This window comes from Vulpes lagopus, chromosome 4 (genome assembly GCF_018345385.1).
Source record: "Vulpes lagopus strain Blue_001 chromosome 4, ASM1834538v1, whole genome shotgun sequence".
Lineage (NCBI taxonomy): Eukaryota > Metazoa > Chordata > Mammalia > Carnivora > Canidae > Vulpes > Vulpes lagopus.
The window spans coordinates 106,196,675-106,211,134 of NC_054827.1; the positions used below are offsets into that span (position 1 = coordinate 106,196,675).

General features: G+C 39.3%; 1 protein-coding gene across 2 annotated transcripts in view; it reads right to left on the minus strand.

Moving 5' to 3' along the window:
• Positions 1-14,460, minus strand: part of MCTP2 (multiple C2 and transmembrane domain containing 2) — a 241,187-nt gene that overhangs the window by 182,495 nt on the left and 44,232 nt on the right. For both annotated transcript variants that reach the window (XM_041752071.1, XM_041752069.1), the window contains exon 2: positions 7,727-8,264. In XM_041752071.1, the coding sequence (XP_041608005.1) occupies positions 7,727-8,194 (468 nt within the window). In that variant the 5' untranslated portion in view covers positions 8,195-8,264. The remainder of the gene's footprint in view (positions 1-7,726; positions 8,265-14,460) is intronic.

Here is a 14,460-nt window from a genome sequence, read left to right on the forward strand (position 1 = left end):
TACAGCCTAGCAGAGTTGCCTGGAAGACGGAAAAGCCTGCGTGACACAGGCTCAGAAGTAAGTCTCCCGTCTCCTACCCCTGCCCCTTCACCCCACTTCCCTACTATTCCTGAAACTCCCCAGGCATTCTCCTGCCTCCTGGAGCCTATATACTTACTGCTCTCTCCTCTAGAGATGTTCTTTCTCCAAATACATACACATCTTACTTCCTCACCTCCTTGGGGTCTCTGGGTAAATGTGACCATCCCAGAAGATGTCTTTCCAGACCACTCTGTTCAAAACTGTACCACCACCGCCCAAGCACTCCCAGTAGCTTTCTCTGCTTTGTGTTTTTCCATTACACCTAGCCCTCTCTGAATATATATGCAGCCTGCCACTGTTGAGATCAGGATAGGATCTCCATGAGGAAGTCTGTGTTGCTGAATGCCCTGTTCTGAGTGCCTAGAGCAGTGCCGGCACATAGTAGGCACTCATCAGATGAGGAAAGAGGGAGGGAAGAAGAGAAAAAGAGGCCAAACCCATGAAAGACCCCAGAATGTGGCTGACATGCCTGGCTCACTGACAGCATGATGTTGAGTAATGATTTTTGAGATAAATCACAAACAGTAAGGAACAGGTAATTGAAATATAGAGAAAAACGAATGTACCTATTTAGTTGTGCCAGCTGGAGGCTATTTCCTCTGTACTGGTCTGTCATTGTGCTTCTCTGTGGTCACTAAACTGAAGCTCTGTGGTTGCCTAGTAGTGTTTCTGGAAACATCCCGATAAGGTACTTCTCTAAACCACTCAACTCATCTGCATAAGCTAACACCAAAGCTAGTTCTTTAAAACCCCAACTGCCAAATGAAATGTCAGGAAATCCCCAGTGGGGGATTACAAAGATGACGAGGTGGTGTGGGGCAATAATCCTTCCATTCAGGATTATCAGTTGTTGAGTGTGATAATAAGGCCATTCAACCACTATAATTATCCTTGCCTTTAAAAGGGCACAGTGGACACACAAAAATAACTGTCTTCCTTTGAAGGGGCACCTGGGTGGCTCAGTCGGTTGAGTGTCCAGCTCTTGATTTTGGCTCAGGTCCTGGTGTCAGAGTGGTGGGATTGAGCCCCGCATCTTGGCTCTGAGTTCAGCAGAGAGTCTGCTGGGATTCTCTCTCTCCCTCTTTCTCTGCGCACCCCCCATCCCTACTTCTGTGCATGCATGGTCTTTCTCTCTCTCTCTCTAAAATAAATAAATCTTAGAAAAAAATCTCCCTTTGATTACCAACTTTTTTAGATCACCAGCTCCAAGTTGTCACATTTCCAAATTCCTGATGTGCAGAGTTTTATGCACAAGCTTTGGATTCAGACAATCCTGGATTTATATCTTAGCTCTAACACTTACTAGCTTGATGACATTAGATAAGTCATTAAACCTTCTCAGCCCTCATTCCATTCTGGGAAATGAAATGATAAAATAACTATGATAACTCTAATAAACACACTATAGCCTCAGCAGTGAGTCCATGTTAGGTACTTGTGCCTGCCACATATCTCTGGGCTGAGAGCCTTTTATTTTTTTAGCCATAAAATTTTACTTCACGTGCAACTTATCTACTCAGTTTTACTCCCCACTCACCTGAGACTTAGCCAATGTGCCCTCTCTCTTCCAGCCTTTCCTGACTACCTGCTGGGTGACCCCTCACCACTCACCTCAACTGGTCATCTAGCACTGGTCAGAGGCTATGACGACCTCAGATCCTACCCTTGGTCATTTTTTCCAGTATCTGGAACTATTCTAACTCCACCATTAACACTGAGGATGGGAAACAGAGGTAACTTTCTGTATTTTCTAAATACTTGATTTTATAAGGCGAGAGAGAATATCTTGTAAAATAAGTGTTGGGGAAGGGAGTGATAAGGAAATGCAAGGGAAAAGAAAAAAGCTACTCTGAGTCTCCCTAATTATAGCTTCTCCACATTTAATCTGACACTTAGGAACTCCTTTAGAGCTCATCCAATTTCCCCATCCTTTTGCCCAGATCTCCATGTACCATCACCTTCCCCAACCCAGCTGAACTTCTTGTAGCCCAACTACTTAGCATGGCCTATGGCTTGAAAATTAGCTATGGGGAAACATAAGTCAATATATTTCACAGAGGGGAACCTGAGTGGCTCAGTCAGTTGACTGTCCAACTCTTGGTTTTAGCTCAGGTCATGGGCTCAGGGTCATAAGACAGCCCTGCATAGGGCTTCTCACTCAGCATGCAGTCTGCTTGAGATTCTCTCATTCTCTTTCTGCCCTGCCTCCCTCCCTCCGCTCCATATATCAAATAAACAAGGTTTTGCAAAAAGCTGAGACAGGAAGAAAAAGGCATCATGTCTATTCTTCAGGAGCTTCCAATCTAAACAAGGGAGGCCTACTTCTAAACAATCAACTAAATACAAGGGTAGAGGGTTTAGGCAGTAAAAGGTGCCCTTTACAACCTCCCGTGCCCAAGTTCTGGTGATGACAGCAAGGAGAATAAAACTGTAAGAGCACCTTTTATCCATCTGAGGCCAGACATACAAAGTCATCCAAAGGAGGCAATCTGGTTGCCAGGCTACATGAAAGGCCATCAGCCTGACTAAAAGTGATAATATACAGCTAAAAAATAATGTTTCAATGAGAAAAAGGGAGAGGTCATGCAAGGAAGCGTGGGTAGAAGTTTGGACTTGCCCCTGAACCCTATGGAGGGAGGAGAGAGCCTATCCCACAGGACTTTAAGAATTGTGGCTTCATGGCCTAGACAGGTTGGCATGTAAATACAGATGTCCTTGGCCCAAGCAAACAAAGTGTGAGTATGTCAAGCTCTCATTTGGAGTTCAGTCCCTATTGTGAGATGGATGGCATACCAGACACCATTCAGTGTAGAACCTCTCTGTTCTCCATGTACAGATTTGTGTTCACAAAACCATCTCCTGATTCTATGTGACTTCTCATGTAGTCTGACTTCAGGGAGTTAATACATACTCAACAGATTCTCCAAAGTATTCCCAGGCCCTGATATAATTATTGTTCACTCCACTTCAATGAAGTTGATGTTGATTACAATTTGACTTCCCAAATAATTTGACAACAATGAAACAGTGAGCTGTTTACATCAAAATAAATATTAGAATCTATAGAGTATTTAATTCCTATTGCAAATTAGTCACAATTTGTCATTTACAACTTAGTGTCATGAGTATTGGGTTATCATGAGTCAGTCCTCCAAGCCAGATAGTCACTGGACAGTTAATACAGGTCTTGGAGGCTGGTGATCTTCTCAGGGTCATACGTACAGTGACAGCTATGCCGATTATCAATTTGCCTTCCTTTCTCTACCCCGTCTACCTGTTCCAAACCCTTTCTCCCTCTACAGATTTCTACGGAAAGCAGAATGAGGGCAGCCCCGGGGGCGCAGCGGTTTAGTGCCGCCTGCAGCCTGGGGTGTGATCCTGGAGACCCGGGATCGAGTCCCACATCCGGCTTCCTGTATGGGGCCCATTTCTCCCTCTGCCTGTGTCTCTGCCTCTCTCTCTGTGTGTGTCTCTATGAATAAATAAACAAAATCTTAAAAAAAAAAAAAGCAGAATGAGGTTAGCATTCAATGACAGCAAGCGTGGAATGCTGTGTAAACGAAGATAGGGTGAAGATATTGATTGTACAGTCAGGAAAATTCACACAGGGAAGAAGAATTTCAGCTGGGTGAAATTTCAAAAGGGTGAAAGGATTTCTTTAAGAGAAGAAGGGAGGAGAAGACAGATGTGAGACGGATCAATGAAGATCAGAGACCATGAAAAGCAAGGAAAGTGTAACAGTCATCATTCACATCATTCACAGGTGTTTTACTGGGGCCAGATGAATAACGGTGATGCTGCCAAGAAACAACAGTCTGCATCTGTGAGGGTCCTTCGGGAAGATAAAATTCTTTCAAAATGAGTTGAGATCAAGTTTCTGTGGAACATGCAGTGTGAATCTGGGGACCAAGAGAAAGTCTGGAGAATCCTCTTCAAGCAAATGTATCCTTTATTCTAAACCTACTTTCTTCTATTCTGGTTTTATGGTTGCTTGTAGCACCTGCATTGAGACTATTTCAAGGTTTCATGTGGCTTCTATGTTCTCACATTCCTTGTTCCTCTTCCCTCTTCATTTTATTCTTTGTTTCTTCATTCCATTTCCCCATAACTATAAGCCCATTCCTTACTTCATTGCTACCCTGGCAGAACTAGGAAAAAAATGGAAAACATTCAGACAACACCATTATTTGGGGTCTTTTCCCATCCCACTACTGCAGGCTCAGCCTTGAAATTACCCTTAGACATAAAACATGTAAGACAAATGCCAGTGGGTACTCTGACCACAGATGCTCCTTTCTTTACCTTCACTCTGTAAAGCTACAAACAAAACAAACTATACCAAGGATACTCAGAAAACATCTGCTTGTCCTTGTATACACCAGGCTTGTCACATGCCAACTCTTTCTTCCTTCCTCATTGCTTTCCTCATTCCATGAAAGTGATAGTAACCTGTCCACTATTCATTAGAGAGGAGATGACCCATATCCCAGATACAAATTAAGCAACCCCGAAACTCACATGACATGGATTCACCAGGACTTCCATCTTCATTGAAAAAACAGAGAACACATTCGGATTTAAAGCTAGTATTGGACTTAGGCTGAGAAGTCTCCATTTGTCTGTTTTCAGGTAAAATCATACAAAAAGAAATTTCATTTACAGTATGTTTCTAACCCTAACCCCTAACCCTCACCCCTAGCCCTTACCCCCCGAAAAACCCAATAAACAACAAAAAAATTGACTCTAATGAAATAAACTGAAGAGAACTCACAATAAAGATACTAACAAAAACTGTACTAATTTGAATGCACACATGGTTATCACTGATTTCTTTATACAGAAATAGTGATTGAGCACATGCTATGTGTCAGGCACACAGTAAGGCCCTAAGGAAACAAAGATAAATTAGATATGACTCCCCTAGACCTACCCACAGACCAAATTGTGGAGCCTAGTGGGAAAGATAAGCAAGAGAGTGGTTAATTTCTACACTATGTAATAAACTGGATCCTTAGGTAGTGGGAGAAGCCCACTCAATATGGTGGAGGGGAGCACCAAAGGGGGGAGGCAGAGCAATGGACTTGATCATGTGTGATCCTATAGGTCTAACTGGCTGCAGCCCATTCCCTCCATCCTCTGCCTCCAAACAAACAACCAAGCAAATACATGGCATTCAAATGGCCACGGAAGTATCAGTCTCAGTTTCTACCTTGTACTTCCCTAGGACAGGATAAAAGAAGCAAAATATTCTTATTCAAAAAAAGGCATTTGGGGGCACCTGGCTGGTTTGGTCAATCAAGCACATGACTCTTGATCTCAGGTTTGTAAGTTTGAGCCCCATGTTTGGGGCAGAGATTACTTAAAAATAAAATCTATTTTTTAAAGGAGTTTGTGTTATTTTAAATGGGTGAGTTAAAAAGGAAAATTATTTAAAATAACTGTATTCCAAGATTTTTTGCATTCAGCCCAGAGAAGAGAAAGTAACTATTATCAACCATCCATCTGCCAACCAACCGTTCACCATCACTAACCAGCCCATCAGCACAGCCCATCCTTCCCAGCATACATCACACCAGAATGTTCCCCAAACTTCCATGTCAAGTGCAGCAAAATACTCACCACCCCCAAATACCCCACCCACACTTCAGGCTTGTGTCCACCATATTTCCACATCTATCAAATCTACACCAGCTTGCACAATGCCTCACATGAATGTCTGTCAGGCCCCACGCAGTGATATCATCCATCCACTAAGCTGCCAAGAGGTAAGGCTTGGATGTTTTGCACAGATAGTTCTGCTGAACTCTTATACTACCTTTAAAGCTATATAAAACTGACTCTGAATACATCATAACTTGAAGGCAGAGTCACTTTTCTATTCATCTCTATTCATAGTCGTAACCTTCATGGTGCCTGAGTTAGAGTAGGTATTCAAATATTTATAGTCAGCAAAACAACTTCATGGCACCTGGGTGGCTCAGTTAAGCATCTGACTCTTGGGTTTTGGCTCAGGTCATGATTTCAGAGTCCTGGGAGAAGCCTCACATAGGGTTCCCTGCTCAGTGGGGAGACTGCCCCTTTCCCTCTGCTCCTCCCTCTGTGCTCTCTCTCTCCTAAATAAAAATAAAATCTTAAAAAAAATTAACCCCCCAAAAAATATTCTAATCTGCGAGTGTTAGTCTATCAAAGCCACGAAACCCAGCCATTTTTTTTCTAATCAGTTAATAATGTAACAAGAAGATAAATTTCAGTATCCAATTTCATCTTACCCCCTTTCCACTGAACTGTGAATTAGGAGTTATTTTTAATAATTCACCTTATTTATGTTTTGATTAGTAGAAAGACATTTCAAATTTATAAATAGTATAAATCATAACATTGTTACAAAAAGAACTTCATAAAGGTAAATGGTATGGGAAAAGATAGTTAAGTCATTTAATGGTTAATTGTGCCTTGTAATGTTTCCATAGGAATCTGGTCACAACATCGTCCAAATATCCATGATCCATTCCATAACAACACCCAAATATATGACATAATTAATAGGTTTTTGCTCTTAAGGTAAACCAAAAATCCCAATTGAATACCCAGCTTTGTATGCGATTATAATAGTAACTCAGAATTTAAAAAAAAAAAATTTAACTTCCTCCCTCAACACCACAACCTATTTTAGTGCCCTTAATGGGAAACTAAAAAAAAAAAAAAAAAAAAAAAAAACTGATTAAACCGATCACCACAATTTAGTAATCTGGTAGCTGAATTTACATTAAACTCATTCTAGAAATACAGGATTTGGGATCCCTGGGTGGCGCAGTGGTTTGGCGCCTGCCTTTGGCCCAGGGCGTGATCCTCGAGACCCGGAATCAAATCCCACATCGGACTCCTGGTGCATGGAGCCTGCTTCTCCCTCTGCCTATGTCTCTGCCTCTCTCTCTCTATGACTATCATAAGTAAATAAAATTTAAAAAAAGAAAAAGAAATACAGAATTTGTCTCATAATTGTATTTGGCTCTTTTATCTTATTGAAAAATTAAAGCTTTGTGAAATCAATGAATCCATTGATTCCTTCAGTCTTTATCCTTTTGTTTTTTTAGAGAATGCAAGTGAAGCTGTCCATAGGCAAGTGTGCACACATGTGCATAAGCACATATAAATGCACACACATACATGTGAGATAGGAGGAAGTTGAAGCTCTCCAACAGTTAAAGGGAGACACATATACATACATTTCTTGGCAATATTAGCATGCATTTTTGTCTACAGTAGCATTGAGCACTGCTGGGAGAGAGAAACACACACACTCACAGAGTTAAAGCAAAACGTTTGAGGAAAAGTTATGCTTTTAGTTTCTTTGCCAGAGAGATGGAAAAAAGGAAAACTCATCCAATAGGGCTTTTAATGCCTTAAAGTACTCTAGAAAGGTTATTTGTAATAGTTTTAAAATACACAGAGGTCAACCCTAAAACAAATGGGAACAGTGGGTGCAATCGATATCACCTGGATTTAAATTTCTTACAAATGACATTCTCTCCAGCCAAGATAACCACAAAAATAACTTCTAACCAAATTTTCCAAGGGCACTAAGGACCCTTCAAAAGGAGGAAAGAAGAACAAGGAACAGAAAAGTGCCCAGCCCTGGTCTCACCTCTGGCTCTTCCAGTGCATCCTCTCCAATAGGAGTTTTCTGGAGCAGATCCAAGATGCCATTGCTGGAAGGCCTCCTGTCCTCAGCAGGTGAAGCGTAGGCCTCCTCTGAGTCTGTTTCCACCATATGGAGATGGCCCACTTCTTCCTGGCTCCAATCCAATTCTTCTTCAGACTGTTTCAAGGAGCTACTGCTGCTCTTGGGGAAGATCCCTGCCGTCGACAGGCTGCTGGGCACTGAGGTGTAGGATGATTGGGGCCCAGAGTAAGGCCGCCCTTCTGGGACTAAGGCCTCGGCCTCCAAGAGGTCAGGGACAGAGAGGCTGAGGCGGCGGTCCAGAGAACGCCTTGCCCTTAGGTCTAGTGGCTTGTTTGGGTTCTTCTTTACCTTCTTCTTGCTTAGGTTGATTAACAAAGGCCTGGTCCGCTGTTTCAAAGAGCCCCAGACCGATGGTTTATCCATATCCATGACTGCATGAAGACTGAACCAGTCACTCCATGAGAGAGTGCTTCTCTATGGGAAACAACTTCAGTGGCTCCTAGAAAACACAATATAAGGAGAGAGAACATAAATGAGTCTTCTTGGTGGTGGCCAAGCACATCAATGCGCAAAACGTGACTAGAAAGTCTCACACTTTCTGCTCACTGATCAAGATTGAAACATTTGATTGGTAATGTCTGCAAATATTTTTTAAAGCATTTTTAAGAAACTGTATTTTTTTTAAAAATTATTTATTCTTGAGAGACACAGAGAGGCAGAGACATAGGCATAGGGAGGAACAGGATCCCTGCAGGTAGCTCCATGTGGGACTTGATCCCAGGACCCTGGGATCTTGACCTGAGCTGAAGGCAGACATTCAACCACTGAGCCACCCCCAGGCATCCCAAGAAACTATTTTTTAAGATTTTTATCAGAGTAGTTATAGAAAAATTCTAGTAATGAATGTAACTATGAGGTTGATGTGAAAAAAATACATTTCATAAGATTGCTTTCTCTTTCTTAGTTTACTCAGTGTAACATCTTCCCAGTTCAGCCACGTTGTTGCAAATGGCAGGCTTTCCTCCTTTTTATGGCTAACTCATATTCCACTGTGTATGTATATATGTATATGTATACACACACACACACACACACACACACACACACACATTTTCTTTATCCATTCATCCCTCAATAACCACATATATTGTTTTAATATCGTGGTTAATGTGAAGAATGCTATAGTGAAGAAGGGAGTGAGGAAATACTGATTTCATTCTGGGGGGATGTATATACCTAGAATCATATGATATTTCTAGTTTTAGTTTTTTGAGGAGACTCTATTTTGTTTTCCATAGCGGCTACACCAGTTTGCATTCCCACCAATAGTGCACAAGGGTTCTCTTTCCTCCATGTCCTCATCAAAACTTGTTATCTCTTGTTTTTTGTTAATAATAGCCATGTAGACTACTTTCCTATGTCCTTTGCAGGGAAAGAAGAGCCAAAAGTTACTACCGGGATCTTTAACCAGTATGATCAATTAACCAGGGCCTTTTAATGTCTGAACCAGGGTAGGCAAACAGTTTCTGTATGAGACCAGTTAGCAAATATTCTAGACTTTTCATGCCACATGGTGTGTCACAATTATGCAGTTCTGCTATTTTGGCATTAGAGACACAGACAACACCTAAATGAAAGAGTGCGGCTGTGTTCTGATAAAACTTTATTTACAAAAATGCAGCAGATGGTAGCTGGCCAATCTCTGCTTTGAACTTACTATCTTCCTTTCCAGCATTACAGATGCATCTGGAAGGACAAATACATACTCATATCAACAAAAATTCTACCTGATATTTTAAAACTTTATATTAAAATAAGATTGACTAAAGAAAAAAGCATTTATTGAAGTGAGAGGTCTGTTCTTGTTTCAATGTACCAAGTCAGAAAAACTGAGAAAACTCTAATGGAAATCTCAAGAAATTCAAGCTTCAGAGCTTTAGCTTGAGAATGTAAGATTGAAGTGTTTCCTACAAACAGCTAAGTGTGAATGACAGGAATGTTTCACAAATACATATGTAATTACACAGAGTGGTAAATGCTATGTAGGAAAGAAGGTAATTTGACATATTACAGATTGGACGCATTAGGGATCAAATCAAAGTCAAATCTGGATGCAAAAGAATTAAATTGACCACTTTCTTTCACCAAAACAAAAATAAACTCAAAATGGATTAAAGACCTGAATGTGAGACCTGAAACCATAAAAATCCTAGAAGACAGCGCAGGCAGTAATCTCTGACATGGGCCCAAGCTACATTTTTTAGATATGTCACCTGAGGCAAGGGAAATAAAAGCAAAAATTAACTATTGGGACTATATCAAAATAAAAGTTTTCTGTACAGTGAAGGAAACAATAAAACTAAAAGGCAACATGCTGAATGGGAGCAGATATTTGAAAATGATATATTTGATAAAGGGTTAGTATCCAAAATATGTAAAGAACTTGTATGAGGGACACCTGGGTGGCTCAGTGGTTGAGCATCTGCCTCAAATATTGCAGTGATGGTTACCAGAGGGGAGGTGGGTGAGTAGATGGGGTAAATAGGGAACAATGATTAGAGAGTATACCTATCATGATGAAAACTAATAAATAAATTTTAAAAAATAATTATCTAAGGTCTTAGTGTTTAATTTAAAAAAGAACAAATTTGGAGAAATAAACCTTATTCTATGTATCAAGTAGCTCATAATAGATCCTTTTGGAATAGATCCTTCAAAAAGATCTATTCCTTTGATCCAAAAGGATCAAAATCCTTGAAAAAGAACAGTGGGGTCAAGTAATTTTGATCTGGCCTGTACTTAACATTGACATGTTTGGCTGAGCATAAAAGAGGCCAAGAGCCATAAGGAAACATATTTTCTAAAATTAAGGTCTCCAAGATTTGTACCCAGCCCTAACTTACTCTAGGACAGGACATTTAGTCAATGGGAAGTCCCTGCCTTTTGAAGAGCAGGACTATGAGTGTCTACAGCTTTGCTGAATGGCCACCAGTACAGGCAAGGGCTGCTTCCGGGATGAAATGGAGTATCTTCAGAAAGTAATGGAGAAAAAAAAAAAAAAAGAAAGTAATAGAGAGATGAAGAGCTTGGATTCTAGAGACAGACACCAGGGGTTGGAATTTTGCTTTGCTATATTTTACTTAGATGGTAGTATTATGTATGGGCAAGTCGTTGTAATAAGCCTCAATTTTCTCACCTATCTAATGGGGATTATATAATCTAGTGTACAATAAAATGAAACAAAGTGCCAGGCACAGTGTTGAATGCACAGAAAATATTCAGTCAAAAAAAGCTATTTTTTATTATTTATTTTTTGATACTGTTGTCATAATTCAAATTTTGATATCTAACCCAATTTATTCAAGTTTTGTATCTCATGTGTTTTACAGAGCTTAACCATAACTACCTCAACAATGTCTAATGAGGATTTAATGAATTCATCTATATAAAGTGCTTAGAATAGTGCTTGGCACAGAGTAAATATTTAAGATAATGCTGTCTGGTTTTTAAGTTATTATTATTTCAATTATTTCACATTGAGTCATTATAGCTTTGAAAATATTTTACCACTTTTTCCTGCCTTTTATTATGTTGTTCTAGGGGCACCTGGGTGGCTCAGTTGGTCAAGCATCTGCCTTTAGCTCAGATCATGATACTGGGGTCCTGAGATCAAACCCCACATTGGGCTCCCTGCTCAGTGAAGATCCTCTCCCTTTGGTGCTCCCCGTTGTGCTCTCTCTCTGTGTGTCTCTCTGTCAAATAAATAAAAATCTTTAATAAAAAATAATTAAAATGTTGTTCTAAACATAAACTTGTATTTCATATGAGCAAGACACAAATACATTATTTAATTCACATTTCACAGCTTAACTTGAAAATATGCTAAAAAGCATTGTTTGTATATTCATTTAGAAATATTTTAGCCAATTAGCATGTAGTGGATGCTATATAAATGTTTTTTAAACCTAGCTGGTTGATGGTTCAATTCTTCTATATCTTTGATGATTTTTTGTCTACTAGTATACCTAGAAAGGAGTGCTGGGTTTCTCAATTATAATTGTGAATTTGTCTATTTATCCTTCCGTTATTTTAGGTTTTGCTTCTGTATTTTGAAGGTTTGTTGTTATTTGGATATGATATTTATAAGTGTTCTAGCTTCTTGCTGTTTAAATCCAATCTGACTATCTCTTTTAGTTTCTTCAGACCATTTCTATTTAATATAATAATTGATGTTTGTATTATATTAAGGTTTCCCAATATATTTGGCTTGTTTATACTGTTTTTTATTCTTCTGTTTTCATTCCTTGCTTTTCCTTCCTTCCTTTGCTTTTTTAGTATTCCATTTTAATTCAATTGTGATTTTGGTTATATTTCTTTTTTATAAAATTCCTATCAGACAAGGTTTTACTTTGATTTCAATCATGAACCATATTTTAAATAATTCAAGAAGAACTGCCTATTATATTTACCACTTTGTCTGTTCTTGATATTACAAATGTCTTATGTCAGTTCCCATCTGTCTAAGAAATTTCCTTAACTAGTTATTTTATAGCAAGTCTGTTGACTTCAAATTCTCTTGGTTTTACATGATATGAGAAGATCTTAATTTCACACTCAAAGATATTTTCACTAAATCCTAGACTCTGCACTTTTATTTCAGCACTTTAAAAATGGTATGACATTTCCTCTGGCCTCCATTATTTCTGCTGAGAAATCTATCATTTGAATCACAGTTTTTCTACAGATAAGGTGTCACTTTCTCTCTGACTGCTCTCAAGATTTTGTCCTGAGTTTTAGGGAGTTATGATATGCCTGGGTGTGTGTGTCTTTCAGTTTATCTTGTTTGACATAACGGATTCTTGAATCTATAAGGTTATATATTTTGTCAAACTTGGAAAGTTTGCAGCCATTATTTCTTGGAATACTTCTTAGCCATACTCTCCCTTCCTTCTGGGACTCCAATAATATAAACATTATGCCTTTTGTTATTGCCCAACAGTCCCAGGGTCTCTGTTCATTATTTTTCAATATTTCTCCTCTCTTTTGTTCACACTATAAAATTTCTATTGATTTACTTTCAGGTTTACTGATTTTTACTGCTGTCATCTCCATTTTTTTAATCAAATTTATGTAGTAAGGAATTTGGGTGTGGGTAAGAGAGGGTAAGATAAGGAGACTCTTATTTTTCAACGTTAAAATTTCCATTTGGTTCTACTACATATTTCCTATTTCTTTACGGATATATTTCAATTTACCTTTTATTTCAAAATTCATGATTATTCACTGGAGCATTTTATTAATAGCTGCTTTAAAATCATATTTTCATTTTTTTAAAGATTTGTTTATTCATGAGAATACAGAGAGAGGAGAGAGAGAGAGGCAGAGACACAAGCAGAGGGAGAAGCAGGCTCCATGCAGGGAGCCTGACGTGGGACTCGATCTGGGGTCTCCAGGATTACGCTCTGGGCTGAAGGCGGCGCTAAACCACTGAGCCACCCGGGCTGCCCCATTCTGAACATTCTTATGAAATCCTATGCCTTATTAAATCTATGGAGAATGTTGAGATTATTGTCTTGCCAGGCATTTGATTTGATTACCTTCTCACCATAAATTCCAACCCACATTCTGTGGGCTGATGTTAATGTTGTTTTCAAAAGTTATGAAGGGCCATTCAAATCTTCTCTGGGTACACCCCATTCGAGGTCACTCTGAAACTTGCATGAAATTCTACTCATTAACTACATTCCCAAACTAGATGGTATGCTAATCATGGTCAGATGCATGAATGTACAGGTTATAGTGAGTTCAAAAATTCACAAACATTATGGAATCATTTCCTGAGCCCCTCTTCTCAGCTGTCTCCCCTGATACTCTCCAGTTCCAGAGTACCTTTTCACTCCTCTAATCAGAAACAATCGACTTCTGTGATGTCACACGTAGTGGAAGGGTTGATGCAGATTAAAACAAACAAAATAAATAAATAAAAAGAAAAGAAAAAAAGAAAGAAAAAACAGTGATTTAGCCCTGCCCTCAAAATTACAGCTTCACAAAATAGGAAGGACATCCCCCTCACTCATTGTCTTGGCTCCTGCTGTTTTCTACTGCCAGCTGCTTCTGTGGCTGTTGCCTTGGCCACAAGATTGCCAGGGCATGACAAAGTGGGAGAAAACAGAGATGAAAAGCTGGGGGATTTCTCCCTTTTTTCTGAATTTTAGGGCTTTTCTTTTCTATTCCTTAAACAAGAACTAGAGGGTGTCTCTTGGGTTTCTCCCTGTCTGCTTCCAATACTGACTCCTAGATTTTGTTGTTGCCCTGCTGTTTAAATTTTAAGTAGGCTCCATGCCCAACATGAGGTTTGAACTCACAACCCTAATATCAAAAGTCACATGTTCTACAGATAACCCTTTGATATTGACTCCTAGACTGTGGACTGCATTGAATTCAGAGGTATTAGCGGAGGAGGTGGAAATAGTAAACTCACCTCTAATTCAATGGTATTTCAATTCTGGTGTTTTCCCTCATCAACATGATTATATTTACTTTTCAGAGACCTAAACTAGCTTCACCAAGGTTTTTTTTGTTTTGTTTTGTTTTTAGCCTGGCTTAATATCTGTGTTCAGTGGGCAAGGAAAGGTTTGAGTGGTTTTATTCCATTTTACCTGAAACCCAAACTCTCCTAGTGAGTTTTGCAAAAT